This window comes from Oenanthe melanoleuca, chromosome 2, assembly GCF_029582105.1.
Source record: "Oenanthe melanoleuca isolate GR-GAL-2019-014 chromosome 2, OMel1.0, whole genome shotgun sequence".
Classification (NCBI taxonomy): domain Eukaryota; kingdom Metazoa; phylum Chordata; class Aves; order Passeriformes; family Muscicapidae; genus Oenanthe; species Oenanthe melanoleuca.
This window is the reverse complement of record NC_079335.1, coordinates 138,834,082-138,854,992: the sequence shown is the minus strand read 5'-3', so window position 1 is coordinate 138,854,992 and position 20,911 is coordinate 138,834,082. Positions and strand designations below refer to the sequence as shown.

Sequence of the window (20,911 nt, the reverse complement as noted above, 5' to 3'; positions counted from 1 at the left end):
TGTTTTATTTCTGTTTAAGGGGATTTAAGAGGAGTTTTAACATTCCCAGTTAAAGGAACACTATTACCCCCAGTATCTCCTTTTTGCTAAAAAACTTTGCAAGACCCCAAAGTTTTGGTTAAGCCCTTGAGCCAAAGCAGGTAAATTTTGGGACTATTTCTGGCTAAGGATAATGCATTTATCCTTCCAAATATGGAGGCTGGGAGTGTATCAAAGTCTGGTGTATGCTTCCATCCAGAGCAGTTTTACAGCTTCCCTCCATCCTCCTCCTCACATCTCCAGAGTCTCCAAAGACTCTTGCATCTCATGGGAGGTCAGCACAGCTGAGCCACAAAGAGCAATCTCATTCTTCCTTGCAGGTGTTTAAGACACCTCTTCCTCTAGCTTATTCCACAGAATAAATAATAATATTCTACACATGTAAGCCATACGTCAAGCCCTGTACTTTTCTCGCCTTTACAACATAAAATCAGGGGATAACTTCCCAGAACTGTCTTGAGCATAAGCATCTGAAAGTCAGAATATATTATGTACATAAGCCATCTTCAAAAAGAGCTTCTTACCCTAAAGTCAATGCTTCACTGAGACAGAAGTGCACTATTTTAGCCTCCTAAGATAGCTCTGAAAATCCATGTACTGTGGAAACATACCTTACTTTGCCCAAAAATTAGCTATGAAGATGTGCTCTATGTTGATGCTTGACGGAATGGATTTTAGGAGAAAAGTACTTCACTCTTAAAAAAAAATAAAGTTTCAGATCCTGCCAGAGTACTATCTGATTGAATTCTTATGTGCTTATTGATCTGGAAAACTAATGAGCAGCCAAAGCAAGGAAGAGAAGGCCCCTTTGGCTTAATACTGCTGTGAAATGAATTTTCATTTGTAATTATGTTTTCACAGACATTCTAGTAAGTTTTGATTGATGATGAATATTAACAAAATGAAGTATCAATCTGCACAGGTGACCATCTCCAGAGAGATCCCAGAATTTTTATCGATTGCTATACAAACATCTAAATTAGTATTATGTATATTTTAACAAAAAAAACTGGGGAGGTTTCATTGAAATGGAAGTCAGCATTTAAAACCACACCTGGAAACTACTGTTAGCTTATTACTTGGGAAAGCAATTAATAGCAAGATTCAGGAACAGGTCCCTAAAACTGGGCTTAGAATAAATTAGTTCATCCAGATTCAGGAAACTGATTCCCAAAACTTTCATGAAGCTTCTATTAAGTCCTAAATCAGTGACACTCCCAAGAGGCTTCAATTTAATTTAAAACTCATTTCATATGTCATGGTTCTAACTCAATGATCAATGGAAGTAAAAGGAAATATCACTCTTTATGTTCCTACTGGTTGAGATGAAGATACATCAACCAGTGTCTCTCTTATGCATACATCAACTTTCTAGCCCTGATGAATAAAAAAGCCTCAAACCAAAAAGCTAGGGACCAGGAAGGCTGACCTTTCCTTAAGAAATCATTGAGTCACAATAATCAAGTCACACCCAATAGATGTGAAACAGTCAATGCACTGAGCTGGGAATGGCCCCTCCTGCTGCTTCTATGTCACCAGATGCTACAGGAAAAACAAGGAAGTTGTCAAAACACCTCCAGGGAAAGAAGGTCCTAATTGTTTTCTTCTCCAAATACCTTGTGTATTTGTGTATACGTAGCTTTGTGTATAAACCACTTCTAAGCAAATTCCAGGAAGCTCTGCTACACTCCTCTTTTGAGACTGACATTTAAATGAGTCAACCATGTGCTTTAATTAAAACACATACATTAAAACACATGCCACATTTTGTGGTATTAGAAACACTTTCAAAATTCATAGTGTGGGTTTAGATCACAATAAAACCAGACTGTGCTGCTCTTTCACTTGTTATGTACTGAGACACAGGAGGTCCAGAGTCAGAGGTGCTAAAATTTCTTAAGACACAAGAATAATTTTAAATGACCTTTCAGATCTGATCCTCATGACAGAAGCTGCCCAGCAGGATCACATGCCAGTCAATAACCCCTGAGTCCCCCAATGGTGTCCAGTGTTACAAAATGAGCTGCATTTCTCGGAGACTGTTTTTACAATCTATCAACTGGACATATCCAGCACCTTCTGTGTGCACCAGGAATTGATGCAGTTAAATACTTAATGGGGCATTGTAACCAAAAAAAGAAAAGAGGCTCATGGCCCTGTCCACAGAAAGGGATATACAAATTATAAATTAAAGAAACAAAAAACAGTTAGCTGGCTATTATTTTGTCAAGGGGTGTTTCACAAAGACAAAAGGAGGGTCTCTAAAAGAAGCTGAAAAAGAAGCTACGTGAGAGAAGTCAAGGACAGTCAGGACAAGGATTGTGAATGAAAACTCCATGATGATTGGTAAGGAAAAGGCTGGGAACTGTGAGCACACCAGATGTTGTCACTCTGAATAACAGTGTGTCCTTTTCTGCAGGGACCACATCCAAGACACATCTAATTCATCAGCAATCTCTCTTTTTGAGGGAAAAACCACACTGAAATACTGGCCTTAAATATTGGCCTTTGGGCAAAGGGTAGAATCAGTGCAGAGTGTTTTCTGAATTCTCACCCCTGTGCCTTGTACACTATCACCCAGCTACTGGGAAGAGTTAAGGCACTGAGAATTATCTGCATGTACTTCTTGCAGAAATTCAGTGGCATTTTCCTCTGGTTGTTCACCCCCAACCCTTTTCCAGTTGCCATTTTCTCACTCAGGATTTCCATGGTGGTTTAACAAAAAAAGGATCCTCAAAGTGGTCTCAGCAATCTTGAAAGCAGAAACATAATTTAAGCATTTTTTGGTGCTGAAACCCATTTCTGCAGTGTGATATGGCTACCTTATTCACTGGCTGTGAGATCATAATTTGAGGGGACACAAACCTCTGACAAACAGATACTGCTGAACACAGCAATTTATGAATCTGTGGCTGTCTTACAATAGAACTATCTGAAAACTGATCTGAAAACTTTCCATCCACTGCTGGTACTGATCATTTTCAAGGGGAATTTCGTGACATTCTTAAAGTATTCATGCTGGTCTATATGAAGGCACAGAACCCAGCTCCCTGTGCAATGCCTGTCTGGCACAAGACCATATGAGCAGTGATGATGCTCAAGGGAGGAAGTAATAAGGCAAAACCTCAGTTACAGTCAGCCAAGCAACTAATTGCATTCATTTTAAGTTATATTTAAGGAAAAAGCAAAGTCTTTTACTAAAGAAACCAGTTCAGCTGCTGTGCTTCATTCATTATTAAGCTTCCTGCTCCAGGCCACACCTCTGCAGCCAGGATTGAAAAGAAAAATGCACTAAATTGCTCTGGCTACTGCAACAGATTCATTTTGGTTGAAAGGTGAATAGCTAAGCTGAGGTTGTATCAAAACAAAACAACTACCTGACTGAGTCTTCTGATGCAAAAATAATGAAAAGCAATTTGTGCTCATGTCGGCCTCAAGAAATGATTTCCTGCTGTGTACATCTGAGGATGATACATTGATTAAGACAACATCATTATTAACGCATTGATTTACTGCTTCAATTTCCATTGTGACCTTGATTTGATCACTGCTTCATTTATTAATAACCAATTCAAAAATAACAGTGTGTTCACTAATAAAATTTATTAGTGTGTTCATTTATCTGAAATGTTTGCTTGCTTACTCCTTCAAGAAAAAAAAAAAAAGAAACATACTGAATGAACTTATCAGAGATCAGTCCTCTCTGACTAAATCAGTTTGTGAAAAGTTTCATCCTAAAGATATTTGCAGCTGGGTTATAAATCCTGTGACCATCCCGACAGGCCATTTTCTGGATCAATTGCAATATCCAAGGAAAAAACCCAGACATTAGAGATATTTCAGCTTTTTATAAGGGCCCTGGTGTTATATAATCCTTACCATTCTGTGATGCTCTTGTGTGCTCTAATTACAGAGGTTTCAATATCGATTGGATGGTACCTCATCCCTCGCAATTCCATGGCTTCGTCTAATGCACCCACCACGTAAAGTGCATCATGGCGTTCTGGTGGTTAGGGATAAAAAAACAAAAAGATTCTATTCTCCAGGACATTAAATTACAGAAATGTTCACAATAAGTATTAAGTAAAATAAGTACAACATAAGTTATCCTCGAATTTCTGATAGCCCAAAGTGATTTCCGAACTAATGAGCATTTTCCATTACCCAAGTGCCATGCAGAACAAAAAACAGAAGAAAGAAAGGCAGAAAACACTATTCCCATTTGAAAAAGACAAAGGCAGAAATCTTTATCCAAAGACAGTGGCATAATTGCTGTTTTTCTCCCAGGTTGATGCAGAACACATGCTTTTTTTTAAGGCACTCTGACTAGACAATAGGTTCCTTGTTTCTCTTTGTTTTTTCAAACAGAAAGAATAGATTTGATCCTAACAGTGTGGCTGATGTTCTTCCAATTGCTTTGAGATGGTCACTACAGATGCTTTTGATCTTTTACAAAGGTGCTTATCAATAAACTAAAAATGTGCTATAGATAGACAGCAAATTGCTTATTCAGATAACTTAAGCATAACATTTTTATAAGCCATATTTTTTACCTACTGAAGAAACAAATGAGGCTGAAATTACACTTTTTAAAAGACAGTAGGCTGAAAATAAACAATTATATGCTAGTCATAAAAGAATATTTGCTAATAGACTTAAAAGCAGATAACTTTTTCATTTGGATAGTAGTGTGGTGGTATTGTAATGACAGTGTGAGGCCTACCTAATAAAGAGCTGAGAACTTTCTGCACTGGGAGCTAAAAGTAGGAGAATGGAGCAACTCTTTGCTAGGAGAATACCTAAGCTATTTGACTGCTTAGGTTGCAATATCCTTAGAGAATCCTGAGTTTTCTCAGGGCCAGGCTATCATTATGAAATGAAAAAATCTTTGTGCAATTAGGTGCCAATATGAGCACATGGCAGCAGGCCTAATCCACAGGGATTACTAAAATGTTTTCAGATTTGATGAATTATTTCTTTGGCTGAATAACAGCTATTCTAATGGCCCTGGGATTCCTCCTGGAGGTGTTCACAGTGTTGCTGGAAACCCTACTTGGCCAAAAGCCTCCCCTGGCCAGCTCAGCAACAGCCACTTGTGGCACTCTGCTTCTCAAAAATCACTGAAAAAACATTTTCCCAAGCACAGACTTTGTGTGCCAGACATTGTGCTGGGCAGCACTGGTTCACTTACATGTGTACAAGAGACAAGGAACCTCATTAAAACAAGGACAGAAACCCAAATACCCTATAGCTTCTCTTGCAGGCCTCTGCTTGTGCTACATTTCAGTAACCAGCCCTCTGGGGTTAAAGACAGGAAAACCTGAGGAATGGGCAGCTCCTGTGATTAGGTTTATAACAGAGGTGGTGCTCACAGGAGAGACAGGGCTCAGGATTTTTCTACCTGCACAGATGCCTTCCTGGGGACACAACTGCCACAGCAAATGATGGCAGTTTCAGCTGTACTTCATATTTCTCAAGCTGAAGCATTGAGTATATTAACAGTGCCAAAAGGTCACTGGTGGAGGGGTTTTATAGTACCTGAGGTACAGCAAAGGAAAAGCAACTATTTCAGCAGGGAAATCTTACTCTCTGATTTATTTAGTGATTATTTTAATTAAGGGTTTTTTTTTGCACTTTTACAGGTTTCACAGATGGAGCATGTTAGGTACTGCAGGGCCAGAGAGGCAGTATCACCCTCCAAATAATTCAAGTTATTTGCATAGACCTAGATGATGAGAAACTTCTTACCTCCATTTGCATCTGTGAGTTCTGTTCTTCTCAGGAACCCCAGATAACCAGTTCTTGCCCAAATAGTCTGTGTATCTCCAAAGCTGAGTCTTGAGTTAAAATGATCTGATTGCAAAGATTCATCTCCATAGATGGTAAAATACCCACTGGCATTGTGAGTGCTGTGAACCCATATCTAAGTTAAAAGCAATTATACTGGTATTAATTAAAGCAGCTTTTGGGAAGGAAGCATTATTGAAAATTCTTGATGCAAATATTTTTAGTCATAGCTAGATAATACTAAAAATGTCTTTTAATGCTGTTTCTGAACCCATGACTGACCCAGTTCCAGCACAGAGACCCCAATCTCCTTCTGTTGAAGCTGCAGGTCAGCTCAGAGCCATGCCAAGTTCCTCACACCTGGTTCAGTGTATTTACCCCAGCAGAGCATCCTCCATGAACACCAGGCAGACAGGTATTTTAAAGGGTAAAGCCAGGGATCCTCACTTATGGAGAATGATTCATTCCATTGAATTTGAAGCATCATGGAAATTTTTACAATTTAAAATTAATGAACTCTTACAGAAACTCACAAATTAGACCGTGGTTTTAATTATGATCAAACATGTTCTTCATTTTGTTAACTAGATTTTTAATTGCTTGAAAATAACATAATTTTTTTCTCACTCTAGAAACATAAAACAAATTTGAAAAACATATAGTCTTGCTCAACTCAGCTAATGAGAGTACTTCAGTTCAATGAAGCACAATGATTATGTAGAACAGCACAAGAAAACCATCTAGCTGAAATTAGACTAATCTATAAACTTACTTTTCATGTAAGCATCCATCAGAATTAGCAAAGCACCAAGTATAAAATACACTTAGCAAAAGCAGATTTTAAAAATTTTTTTTTAACTTGAGCTACTACTATTTAGAAACAATTTACTAACGATTTTTATAATGACACAAATATCATGATCCACACATTATAAAGATCAGTAGAATTCACTGTTTTCTTAACTGGGCATATGATAAAATGTATCATAGGAAATAATTAGCAAACACAACAATAGTTTTGTCTCTGCAATTCAGTTCAGAGCATACAAAGTTCAGGTTCTCATGACTCACCTCACCAAGATGAGAGTCTCCTAGGGGTCCCTTTGTTTCTGGATTAGCAATAATGATACGTACTCCTGGGAGGATCTATTACACAAAAACATGAAAGGAAGCAGGTACCACCTTATGCAATTGCAGGTTGATGCTTTGTCCCCAAAGAACCTTCATTACAAACTACAAGAAAATCTTAAAAATCCTTAAAAAGTTAAAGTAGACTTACAGTGTAAAAAAAAACAATAGTCCATAGACATGATAAATTCTGAGATATTGGGAAATGTAACAAAGCTGCTTCTCTTTGTGAACACTGTTCCATCAATAAACATTCTCAGAAATCAAATGTTCACCTGCAGAACAAAAGTCTGACCAAATGGCCCCTGTGTCTATGAGAATACATAGTAGGATAGAAAAAAACCCCAATGAACCTTTGGCCTGAAACAAGGAGAAAGCCAGAGGCATCATGCAATCTCCCAGAACAATGACCTGCCAAAGAGCCCATGTAATGGACATTCAACAACTGCAGAGGCAGATGTTGAGCCCTGAATAGAAAAGGGAGCATCCTCTGACCCTGAATGCCTGCAAAGCCATGGACAGAAAGCTTAGATGAGCACACACAGCATCAGAGGCTGCCCCTGTGTCCTGCCCTGTCCCCACAGCCATGCCCATGCAGGGACAGCCCCTCTGCCTGTGGGCACAGCGTTGGCATCTCAGACCAGCTCTCACTGCAGCTGGGCTCCACATCCATGGAACTGCCAGCATCAGAGCCCACTTTGTCAGCTGCTTCAGGAATGGCAAGCAGGGGATGAAATACCTTCTTCTTGCAAAGAAGAAGTAATTGATTTCTGCATAAAAGAGTGAGGTACAGGTTCTGAGAGGGCTGTAATGCATCAGTTACTGCCAATCATGCTGTAACCTCAACAGTAAAGGAAGGACATCAATCTGCACAGCTAATAGCCCCTTCTCTAGTACTACATCCATGTAAAAATGAACAGAAATGGATATTTATTGAAAATACTGACCATAAAAGTTAAGCTTAAATCTTCTTTCAGTACTTACTTTTCCAGACTCCATGAGAGGCAAACTATGTGGAGATCCTCTTTCAACTAAACGAACTCTGTAAAATAATATGTATAATACACAGTTGTGTTTAGTTGCTTTTCATTAACATTTATTTCTAAAAGGAATGGTTAATGGTTGCAGAGTTTAATGTTATTTTTGGAAGAGACGAAGCTTATATCCTGTTATGTGGAACATAATCAGATCCAATATGTAATATTAGTCAAAACTTATGGTTGGGAAAATAATGAAAAAAAAATGTGTGTGAATGTTTTCTTAAATAATAAATTCTTCAAATGTAGTTGTTGCATTTTATTTGTTTTTGATAGACTTTTGTAATAGGAATGCCATGCACAAATTTATTCATGACAAGAGGGATCTAAAATATTGATTTCCCACAAGAACATCATAAAAGCCAGGGCACAGACACAAAAGCATGTAAGCTGACTGAGCAACCACATTCCACAAGTAGCTGACAGCTAAAATCAAAATCATATCAAAATAACTCATAACCTGGCCTCAGCTTCAAATCAGCATTTGCAATCTTTTAATTATTTACAATGGACAGTGGTTGATAAACATTTTAAATTTAAAAAAATAATTGAATGAAAAATGCTATTACTGCTGAGATCAGATCCATTCTCAGAGTGTGACTTTCTGGTTGTGTCTCTTCTTTTTTTAGATAACTTATTTCCCCATTAAGTGAACTGGAATGTCATCTCTCCTTCAGTGGTATAATGCTCTGGAAGGAAATTTCTCATTTAACCTTAGCAAAGTACTCAGCAGGTTAGAATGAAAGAGACTCCCAAGTTCTAAAATAGCTGATGATTTCAGCCAGTACATGGCAAAGAAAATCTGATAACATCTAGTTATTCCTGTACCCTAAGTAACTTAAAAGTTCTAACAACCTAACAATGAAAACCTTCCACTTCTGAACAATATCCATAATCCACTTAACCAAGTCAAATCTGGAATTGTGTCCAAAGAGCTGCTTTTACCTCTTTCCCCCCCTCAGCTCCAGGCATCAGAAAGAAAAAACCCCACAATACAAGATGCCTAAAAGCCAACCATGTAAAAGGTAAAGATGAAATATCAAAAGGAACAGACAGGAGCAGATGGGTGGAGACCTGGATCCCATTAAGCTGAGCATAAACTGAGAGTATTAGGAGCAGTCACAATAGACCTTTTTCGGACTGTTTTGAGGTCTTTTACAGACAGGGCATTGCAATGCTCAGTTTGGGAAAGGAGGGATGAGACACAGAGAGACCTCAGCTAGAGGTCCCTTTGGAGAACAAAGCTTTGGCAAGTTCAGACCCTAAGCACAAAGGAGATGGAAAAACATATCTTTCTTTTTTTTTTTTTTTCTTTTCTCTATTTCTTTGCTCCAAGAGTCTTCTATAGAAGGTGAGACTGTTGAGGTCAAGGCAGGAATAGTGAATAGTGTTTTATCTGCAGTTCTGGGAAGTCTCTCAACCTTGATGAATGGGGCAGGGCTAAACCCTGAGATATTACACATCAGTGTGAACAGCTCCTGTCACTATCAGAAAGATACAATCCAAACACCCAGGAATTCCAGACCTTTTTCCAAGTTGTGTTGAGAGGAAAAGGATGTAAAGTGGCCCAAAAGGGTAGGCACAGTTGGGCAGCTGCAGCCTGACCTACAAGGTGTGTTACAGGAATCACTTTTCAACACTCATTCAACTGCCACTAAACTCCCAAAATGAGTTTTATTACTATTACTATTATTATTACTATTATTATTAATAATAATAATAATAATAAATTTATTACTATTGTTATTATCACTAATTACTTCCTCTGCGTGTTACCTTTAATGTTGTACTGCCCTTGTTTACACTGTTGTGTTACACATATAACACATGTCTGTGTTTTCTACATTTCCTGCTGAGCCTCTCACCAGCTGAAAAGCAGGAGAGTCAGCACTGGATTGATGGCAAAAGGGAAAAGTGATGGAAAAGTGAAGCTACAGCATCCATTTGTTCATCCAGGGACACAGACACAGGGCAGCAGGAAGTCAGGCCATGGGAGCCTCACCAGAATGTGGGTGTGCAAGGCTAAATTAATGCTGTTCTGCCACACTTGTGACAGCAAATGGCAACCAAATGGCACACAACCACACAAATGGCAGCCAAATCATAAGTATTCAGGAGTATTCAGAATGGGTTTTAAAAATAACTTTGTATATATTGAAATGAAACAGAATATTGCAAAAACCAATTGTTACTAATGCCTATATATTTCTGCCTATCTTTGTTCTGTAAAATCCATATTAGTCTAGAAATAGAAAATGCCTTTAACTGAGTTCTTCAGACACCTCCAATAGGTATTTGCAGACAGGTAGCTACTCTTGGAAGAAATAGTCATCATCTCACACCCTTGGTACCTCCTTTAACAGAGTTATTTTACCTATTATTTACAAGCATTTGTGAAACTGAGAAAATCTTTAAAAAAAGACAATTTGGAAAACCTCAGCCACAAGCACTGTTAAGAGTGATGGTGTAACAAAGGTCAGGAAGCACTTTGTGTAATTTAAGATATGTTTAAAGAGAATTCTACTTGAATTAACAGTAGAAGAAACCTCCAGGGCAGGAAAAGTGCATGTCAGAACTGTCCAGCTGCTCAGAGATACTGGTGGCCTTTGCTCCCCTCCTGTCATTAAGACATGACTCCATGAAGTGCTGCTGAACTCCAGGCCTAGCAAAAATCACAAATAATAAAGCAACACATCCAATAGTCAATGGTGTGACTGCTGGAAATGAATCAAGAGTCATAAATCTGACAATCCCCTCTTTGCTTTCAGCATCTGTGTTTCCCATCTTGTTCTTTTTATCACTGGAGTATTCTTCTAGTTCCCTTCTCCACCTGTTTCATTTAATCTTGCCTGATTTTTTAGCACATGATGATCCACAGAAGGTGCAATTTCTCACTCTCCAGCTCTGTTAAACCTCTCCCACTCTGTGCTTCCTGCCTCACATCCCTACAGAGTTTTCACAGCACTGCACTAAACATAGAATGGCATTTCCTGGAGGTTTTCTGTGAGGGCCTCTTAGCACCCAAAACCTTGGATCCTTTTAAAAAAGTTTCTGGTAACCTCATAATCCATTGGGGAACACACTGTTATACCTCTAACAAATCCAAAAATAATAAAAATATTTTGCCACAAAGATATTTCATAAAAATGTAAATAAAATATGAGATTCTGATGTTAGAGACTCTCACACACATTCTTAATTTTAAGTACTTAATAGTCTTGTTAACTCTACTGGGACTAGACACTGTGAATAAATTAGGAGCATTAGGCAATAATTTTTAAAATTAGTTTTATTGTGCCTCAGCATAAAATAATTCAATTGTTCCCACTCTTCCTCAAGAGATTTCCCTTTTTCCACTGACAAATGCAGACACAACTGAAAACTTCTTTGCTTCCCTCTTGAGCAAACAGCATCAAGGCTGCTCTGGTAGGCAAACTAAAAATGCAGAGCACAGGGCCCATGAGAGCCTTAAAAACAAGAGCTCTGAACTACCCAGGTGATGCTGGCTCCTTGCAGGCTCCCTAGGACAATGACAGCAAACCCTCTCCAAATTCACAAATAATCATAAGCTGCTCCCAGGCAGGTCCAGGAAGGGCAAGTCCTGTTCCTCAGCAGTGCTCCAGAGCTCTTTGTTGGGAATGAAAACAATCTCTTACAAAGTGAGTTCAGAGCCTTCCTGCTGTTTTCTTCTGCTGCTGAGCCTTGCTGGAAGGGCAGAGGAGAGCGTGGCAGGACAGCCAGACTGGGCAAAGAGCACGAAAATCAAGTGGATGGGAGAAAACATGCTGCCCTTGGGTGTGAAAGCTACTTTTGCACCTTCTTCTGGTGGTTTGTAGCCAAGCTGAGAGGGAAAACATAAATGAGAGACCCGATGTAGGCAGACACAGGGTTTCTCCCCCACTAAAATGTCTCACTGGAGGGGGGAGGCAGAAGATGTTTAAGAATTTTTTCACTGTTGCAAAGCTGTAACCACGGATGAAACCCAATGAAACTGAAATATTTACACAGAATAGTATAGAAGAATATATTTTTCATAACTTTTTTTCCACTGGTTCCTAAGAACATTTTCTTTAAAATTTCTCTCACTGGAGCTGTACAGTTGAGAAAACTCTTTCAAAGTCTGGTTCCTGAGATTTAATGGAGAATGCAGCTACACTCCCAGTATGTGCCAACTTCTTTTCTTGCTACAGTTTAATACATTGAACATATTTCATCTTCTTTAAATCAAACACTTACTATAGAAAAGTAGGGCTGAAATCTGACTTCAGAACAGGAACTGGCCACCTATAGCCAGGCACTGCAATCACTGTGCAGCAAAGGGGTATCAAAATGCAGCAACAATGTCCTTCTGCCTACCTATCTTATACAAAACTGAAAATTTTGTTTATGCTCCATTTTAGATCTGGTTCATTTGGTGATGAAAACTCTCCAAAATATACTGCACAGCTTGCTAGTGCTTCACACTAATCAGAGAGTTTGTCAGCAGAGCTATTAACTTTTGCTTTGGGAATCTGCAGGGGCTAGCACATGCAGAGTGGTGCTAAGCAAGACTACAGTGCCAAAACTGGGCAATACTTCAGAGCTGGATGTGCTGCTGCTCAGAGAAAGAGTTTGGATTCTGTGATTCTAATAGAGATGGAAAGAAGCTAGGAGGTCATCCAAGTCTTGCTCCCTGCCAAAAAAAGACTGCTCCCTGCAGTGCATTTTTGAATGCTTTGCCTACTTCTGTTAGAGTATTTCAAATGATGGGGCTTCTTCCACTTCCTTTCAGGGCTTATGTCTCAGCTGAATTTATTTCAAGTCCAGGAACCTTTTTCACTTTGTGATGCTTGGCATGAACCAGTCTTAGCTTCCTCTTATTATTTCTACCCCTCCATGTCCAACTCAAAGGAGCTTTTCCCCAGTGCCCCCGTTCTCCTTCACTGTAACTCAGCTGAAGACATTGCCTTTTACCCTACCACTTGGCCAAACCCCATATCTTGAACTTTTGTCTTTGTTTGCAGCCATTCCCTCAAGCTGAGCCACGGTAATTGCCCTCTTCCTCCTTGCCTGTGTGCCAGAATCTTCTGTCAGCCAGGCTTGGGCACTGCACCCTCTCCCACACATCACCTCCAGCTCTGATTTCCCTGCCTATCCCACCAACCCTTCCTCCTTTCTGGAGCAGCTCTCACACCATCTCCCTTCACAGGCATGCCAGCTTGGAAGAACAACTTTTTGGTTTCTTTAATACCAGCTATTTTGAACTCTGATTTCTTTCAGCATCTGTTCTTGGATGCTGCTACTCTTGAAAACCTTCAGCAGCAAAGCCTAGAGGAAACCAAATAGGATGTGAAGAACATATAACCAAATGTATTTAAGGCCTCTCCTTGACCACAGTCTTTCTGTGGCAGAAAGCAACAGCCTCTGGTTTCATTCCAGCCCTATTTCTGAAATTTACCTACTGACCATCATCTTACATTAAAAGTTGTGCTTGTGGGGGAAACATGGATATTTTCTTGTCCTGCAAGATATTGATGTATTGAAGATTTTTCTGTATTAAACTGGAACAAAGAAGTTAAAGATGTAGAGAAGTTGTAAACAGAATCTAAAAAAAAAACGTGGTAGGTCAGTAAAAGAGGTTTTTATGTTTAATATTTCAGGTCATTTTGCTTTGTTTTGAAATTAAATTTATTAACTCTCCAAACTGAAAATTTGGAAACTAAAAAACTTTAACCCACATCATGAGCAAAAAAAACTTAATGTGTTTTGACCACTTTGAAGACTCTTTTCTTAAGCTGAAAAGGATCTGCCCAAACTGACTTTTCTGAATTCAACACAATGGTCTTTTACTGTGAAAAAAAGGCCAACTACCTAATTCATTAAAAACTGCAACCAAAATCGAATGGCAAGGTATTTAATGTCAGAGACTTTTTATGTGGCTAATCCAAAGCACAGAGACTTCCCAGTTCTGCCTCAAATCATTAAGAACTCCTGCCATCAACAACACCTTTCAGATTTATCTCAGTGTCCAGTCTGAGACAGTGCTTGGGTAAGGCTTTTGGTGGGAAAGGGCTGATGGGCTGATGATGAAGGGCTTTTCTCATTTTCTATAGTTAGAAGAAGGGTGGGCACTGTAGGTGACAGTGGGGTCCTGGACTGGGTCAGAGCTCTTTGACTCTCAAGACTGTCAGAGCATTTTCTCTTTACTCAAATAATAAAATATTTCTTCAAAAACAGTTCCAGAATTAACTAGTCAATGAGCTCATTATACCAAAAAAAAAAAAAGGAAATATGGATCAAAGAACATAAGCTCTGCCTTCCAAAATGACATGCACAGTTCAAATAGCAAATCAGAAAAGAAGGAAAATTGCACAGCTGAACACTTAGGCTGAAGGGAAAATGTAGATAATGAAGAAGTTTCCCTGCATCATCCTAGTTTCCTCAGTGCAGTTTTTCTTCTATCACATGATATATTCAGATAATGGATAAATACAGCTGAGACTGAAAAAGGGACTTTGGGATTTAGGCAAACTTTAAATGAAACAACCAATAAACTTTCTGTATGCCTAAGACATATTTTAATTCTGTTAATTTGATAATCAACAAGAATTAGCACTAAAACATTTCCTTTAATGTAAAGGAATCCTTCATTATAAACCAAAATTGCACTTCATGTGCCAAATTCCCTGAGGTCAAAAGCTAAGAGCTTCCAATCCTTCAAATGGCTGGACAAAGAAGCAGAAAAACTTACATAATGATTTAAGACAGTTCAGAAAGCTGCAAATGACTCAAAATGGGGCAAGAACTCTGGTTCAGGAAGGGAACACCCAAAGCTTCACAGATTAAAAAAAAAAGCAACAGCAATTTTATCATAAAAGTTTATGGGAATATGTAAAAAAGGTAAGTCATGTTTATGTTTGCTTTCAGCTTTGAATTACTTTAAAATGTTCAGCTGTCATGGCACATTAAATTTGTTTAACTTTGCACATTGTTTAAAGCCCAGTATATAACTATTTAAAGAGAATGCAGTGGACCAGGACTCTGGAGAATTTGGTCTCCCACCTTGCACCTCAAGCACCATCAGGTACAGCATCACCCTTCTCTGTGTTTCAGGTTTAGCTTTGCAAAACCAGACATAAACTGCTCACAGCTGTTATGTTTTTACTGAGATTACAAACCTCCTAGGACATGGTGTTTATCAGTAATTGCTTCTACAACACTTTTCATAATCACAGTTAAGATATGAAAATTCTGTTTAATGCAATATGCTTTTTCTATTTTGTAACCCTTTGTCTTCCTAGCCCTAATCTCTAAAGAGACTTCACATACAGGGAAAAATTTAATTATAATGAGCTTGGGATCTAAAAACATCCTCACTAATGGAATTATCTTATTTGTTGTTAACAAATGATGGAAATTATTTTAGCATTGCTAATGAAATATTCACATTCTACATTCCCACAATGTAATCAAAGGTGGAATTTCTGAAATCGAGTAATTTTCTTTAATCTCTCCCCTTCTCTTGCTATAACCCCCAAATTTCCCACCATTAGCTGACTCACCCTTCATTTTTTTGGGAAAGAATCTGCAGAAAGTTCTCTTTAAGAACAACAACCAGGGAGATTTCCTGTGCATGGAACACCAACAGATGAAGCTATTTTGTCAGTTCAATGAAGACTTCAGATGAGCAATCAGAAGGAAAGGTCAGCAGTGCCATGAGCAGCAGTGCCTTGTACACCTGCAGGCACTGAAAAGGGACTGTCCTGTCACAGGAGACTCACTGGGAACAGCGGCTGAGCTTCTTGAGACTCTCTGCTTACCCAAGTTCATCTTCTGCTCATAGACACTTCCATTATATGCCATAATAAAAGGACAAGTTAGGCTTGAAGCAACATATTAAGATCCATTGAAAGGGGCTATTTAAGAGGGTATTACATCTCTAACCAAATTAGAGATGTTGTATCCTTATATAAATAAAGGATGCTTTTAGCATTCAGGGTTCTCCTTCCCAAGCCTGACCATTCCTTCAAGTTTCCTTCAGCCAGAGATTTCACTGACAACAGGAGCCAAATGAGTGCCTGAGGCTGGAGTGGATCCCAAAGGTGTCAGAGCCCATTTGCCAGGGGTAACTGGCAGCACAGCACCCTGTGCTGAATTATTTGTCACAAAAAGCTGACAGGCAAAGGCCGTGTCCTCCTGCAAAGGCTGGCAAGAGAAGAGGGCAATGGAAAGAGGGATGGAGAGCATGTAGGAAACTCCAACTCTTATAGCACAGCAATCTGTGGCTGGGCTGCAGAAGCTGCAAAGCCTTGATCCAAATCTTACATATATTCATTAAGCATTTCCCCTCCCAAAGCAGATGCCTTGTGAAATGCCCTCTAGGGCAGCAGTGTGGGAAAGCAGCACTTTTTACTCCACTACTGAAACAGCAAGAATACCCTATGCTGATCACCTGGCATTTTTAAAGAATCAGTGTTTACAATTCCATTAAGAGTATATACCAAAATGAAGGAAAGCAAATTGTTTCAGAATCCGTTATCTGTAAAAATCAAATACATAATACATCTTACTTACATAAAAAAATGGAAGAATCAAAATTCTGTTTAATTAAGACATTCCTGTAACTGTACAGCTAGACTCATGGCAAAGCTAGACTGTACAGCCAGACTCTCTGGGAGAGAGAAAGAAAGAAGTATGGCTTGTAGGTAACAAAAAAATGAAGAATTTTAAATTAATCTTCCTCAGAAATCTGAGCAGCCAGATTGTTTTATCTATTCTCAGCTTCCATGAGAAGCACGATTGAAAGAGGAGGACCTGTAACACCAAAGAAACTCAGTATACCTGGAAATGGGAAACCCTTTTAAGTGCCAGACACTCTTCAGGAATAAATATGTGGGTGTATTTTAGTAAGTTGGAAATCTAATAAACACTAAAAATCCCAATAATTTTACTGAAATTTTATAATTTCATCAAAATTATTGCTACACACAAAACTGGTTTGTAAAAACAAAAATGGAAACATTTTCCATCTAGTTCTTTCACTGGTATTGAAGAATGACATGCCAGTGTTACTGGCAGTAACACAATAACTGTACAACTGCAGTACACCCACCTTCCGGCAAAGCTACAGCTTTTTGTTTTCCCTCTGTCTTTGTCTTACTTGGTGCACAGGACAGTATTCTCTTTCCCTTAAGCCCTCCAGGGAAATATAACTGGAATTTCTTGATTTGTAGTTAAACTATGCTAAACCACATCCTCTCTCAAAAGCCATATTTGGAGCCAAGTCTTATTGCTCTGTTCCACTAAAATCATGATATCCTTTTCTCTTGAAGATTACTTTATCAAGGAAGAAATGGGCTTGTGTCAAGGGAGGAAATACTTCAGTGACAAGTAATCTTGCCTTAGAAAGCACAAAAAAACTTTGTAGGTTTCCCACCCCCCTAGTTCTTGCACACTTCTCCCTTTCTTCTGCCCTGCACAGAAGTTGTGCTATGCCTGGAAACACAAGGCATCTTTCAAAGCTCTTTAAAAGGTACATTTACAAATTTGGTTGTAACTCTGCATCCTCATGAGTAAACATTACAATTTCTTCAACAATATTAGCTCCTCTTCAGATTCCCAGGCCATCACCTTTACTCCTAATCACTGACTATTCAGTGTATGGAGATTAAACAAGTTGGTCTCCTGATGCAGTCAGAACAGCAAGAGAGAATATTTCCTCCTCTCTAGAGAGACTGGGAATTCTCTAAGCCAGAACTGAAAGTGTTCACATGATGCTTATCAGCCCAAATTAACTTTTCTTTCTGGGAGATTTGTTTCCCATAGATCAGAAACAACGCCAAGGGGATTTTGTAGACAGCAGTGTTTGCATGGCTGAAAGAAAGCACAGTACTGCTAAAAGGCCAGGGCTGTATCTTCTCCTGAGGAAAAACATGAAGTTTTGCCAGCACTATGACAAACAGCTTATACTCACAAATAAGATACTGAAAGCTAATAGGCAAAATGCCTAAATGCTAGGTGGTTCTACAAAGATGCCTCAAAACCAAAACCACCCCAAAATAAAATCATTTATTTTTGTACTTAAATCTTTGAGGGACCCAGATTTTATTTTAAAGATCTCAGGCCCTTCTCTCAGCTGAGTTACTCCTACCAGCTCCATAGGGGTGAAAATCTTTTCATTTTCATGAAAAAACTGTTTCTGTGATAACAGGAAAAAAAAAAAAAAAAAGTCCAAACAGCTAAAGCAACAGACAACTACAAAAAAAGTATGGGTGGTGTGTGCAACTTGGAATTAGAGCCACCCATATGAAAATGTCCCTGAAGCTCAGGGTGACAGGAATGGCACTGCTGGAGGTAGCACTTGACAATTCAATTTGCAAAATGATCTTATTGTGTCAAAAGCACTCTGAGGACAACAACATGGGAGGTCTCTTTTTGAAAAGTTCACCAGGTACGTGGAACTTTACACCTCAAAACGACTCATACCCTCTGCTTACAGAATCTCACTGCAAGGGAAATGCTGGCTGGGTGTCACAGAGGGTGGTGATGGATTTTAACCACCCCTCTGGCCTGAGACTCTGTAACCCATGGCAGGAGCTGGAAAAGCCCTGCTCCCCCCAGCATCAAGGGAGCACTCCTCAAAGTTGCTCTTTTGCAACCATTGGCAAATAGCTTTTAAATAGGATTAGTTAATTAAATTTTCACAAAAGGTAACTATTTCACTGTCACTTGCTATTAGCAAGTCTCCTGACACACCTTCCCGTCTCTTCTCCCTCCTGTGTGAATATAAAATGGTTCCACTCCACACCCTGACTGTGCTACAGAGCTGTGGCTGCAGCTCAGCTAAAAACTCAGCTAAGGAGTTCTTTTGCATGGTAACCCTTTAATGAAAGTATTTTTCATGGTGGAGGGAGGAGAAGTGTTTGAGAATAAGGGAAAAAAGCTCCTGTGGCTTTGCTGTTTGGTATTACCCCAAAAAATGTACATATAACATGAAAGTTTCAGTAAAATGCAGAGGAAAAGGATAAACAATTCACAGCCATAATAAAAGGCTATTTTTCTGTTCCTGCATGAAGTCTGAAATGCTGGAATATATTAAAATGAAACCAAAGCCTTTACTGATTCCTTTTGACAGAGCCTGGATTTGAGACTGAGCTCAGTCTATAAGCAATCAATAAAAATAAATCCTAAGTAACTATTTTCTCTTTTCTTTGAAATGCTACAAGTGTTTCTTTCTTTTCTTGAGGAATGAGATTCAGAATTTCCATCCTCTGAAAACACCTTTGTCAGAGAGACAATGTCTGACCAAATCTGAAGGAAGTTCAGGGATCTTTGAATACTCTTGGAATCCAAAACAAAAAATAAGACCTGCTTATTATTGTTAGTACATCACACAAATGACCACCTAAGAAATCGAGTCTGCTAATGACAGACTAAGTATATACAAGGTAATTTTGTTTTTAAGAGCTACATTAATTTGCATCACTCCAAGATGTCAGTGGCCACAAGGGAAAAGACACCTAATTTTGTACAGCTCCACAGACTGCTTTTTTAATAAAGAGGTAATCAGGGTAAAATAATTGTCCTAATGATGGAGTGGGTGCATTTCAATGAAAGACTATGGATATCACAAGCCACAAATTGAATAACAGCCAGACTAAAAAATTAATAACTTGAACTCAAATACATCTTTGTGCTTCTGGTCTGTTTGGCAATATCCCATACCTGGATTTGAGTCCCTCTTTGGTGCCAGCTGCCTCACCATGTCTGTCTATCCCAGCAGCTCACTATCACATGTAGTTCAAAAGGAACTCTAGTAAATCACCAAAGTGCTTAATAAATTAATTTTCCTATCTTTATTACCCTACAGACATAACTAGATGAAACAGAATAATTTAAAAGATCATTTAATGCACCTATTATTTCACCAAAAGATATACTGAAGCTTGAAGACAGGATAAGAAAGACATGATGGAAAAGTGTGTCTGCATGTGTGAAACTAGAAATTACACCAAATAAAATAGAAAACAGTGTTTACCAGCACTGGCTAAAAGTCTTCATTCTTGCCCAGTTTGATACAAAATGTCAATGCAGTTCAATAATACAATTTGTATAAATACAATTTGTAGTCAAATTAAGGGGGAACTGTCTATGACAAATGCATGCAAAATGGTACCTAAATCTTCATCAAAACATTTGTGACTAGGTTAGTGGCTCTCCCCCTGGGACTCTAAGCCTCCACTACATCAAAGCTCATAAATTGTCACTAGCTGCTACTGAACAATAAGACTGGTGACATTTCTCTCTGCTTTTGGGGGTGGACAGATTGCAATGAATATGTTTCCTTTTACTTTTCTTATCCTTTAAAAAATAAACTTCAATATCAAAGTAGATCATTCCTTGCTCCACTTAGGGCAGAACAGTGGTTTGCATATTTTTTTAATGGATAAGGTTTTGATATAGAAAAGAATATTAGAATGCAAGGGGATATCTATCTTTACAGGATTTGCATGAAGTTTCAACTTTAGGAGAAGATCAGTGATCTCCCTCAGCTGTCACCAGATAGATCCTTCAGTTCACTATTTAAAATTTCTGAGAAAATTCTCTATAAAACATTTAGAATATGAAAGGTACAGCTATCTAGATATCCTATGTTGAAAATATAAGAAAAAATTCAAAGCAATCAAAATATTTCAATATTTTTAATGTCATTTTATTTCTAATTCATACCTGCTAGTTTCAAATTCAAGGTAATTTCAAAATATATATTATCAGATTAAAAGAGTAATATTTTGAAAACAGCTTTGAATAAGTCAAAAAATATGGTTTAGGATGTTTACAAATATAACTGAAACACTGGAGAATCCAGCCTGATCTGCTGCAGAACACTTGAAAATATTTTGCCCTGTTGATGAGAAAGAATTATTTTGGTTTATTCTCAG

The 20,911-nt window shown here is 38.5% G+C and overlaps 1 protein-coding gene across 4 annotated transcripts in view; it reads right to left on the bottom strand.

Moving 5' to 3' along the window:
- DIP2C (disco interacting protein 2 homolog C) overlaps positions 1-20,911 on the bottom strand; it is a 306,400-nt gene that overhangs the window by 4,171 nt on the left and 281,318 nt on the right. For all 4 annotated transcript variants that reach the window (XM_056484528.1, XM_056484530.1, XM_056484527.1 and 1 more), the window contains 4 exons: positions 7,939-7,996; positions 6,898-6,972; positions 5,788-5,962; positions 3,919-4,042 (listed from right to left, as the gene is read on the bottom strand). In XM_056484528.1, coding sequence (XP_056340503.1) covers positions 3,919-4,042; positions 5,788-5,962; positions 6,898-6,972; positions 7,939-7,996 — 432 coding nt within the window. The remainder of the gene's footprint in view (positions 1-3,918; positions 4,043-5,787; positions 5,963-6,897; positions 6,973-7,938; positions 7,997-20,911) is intronic.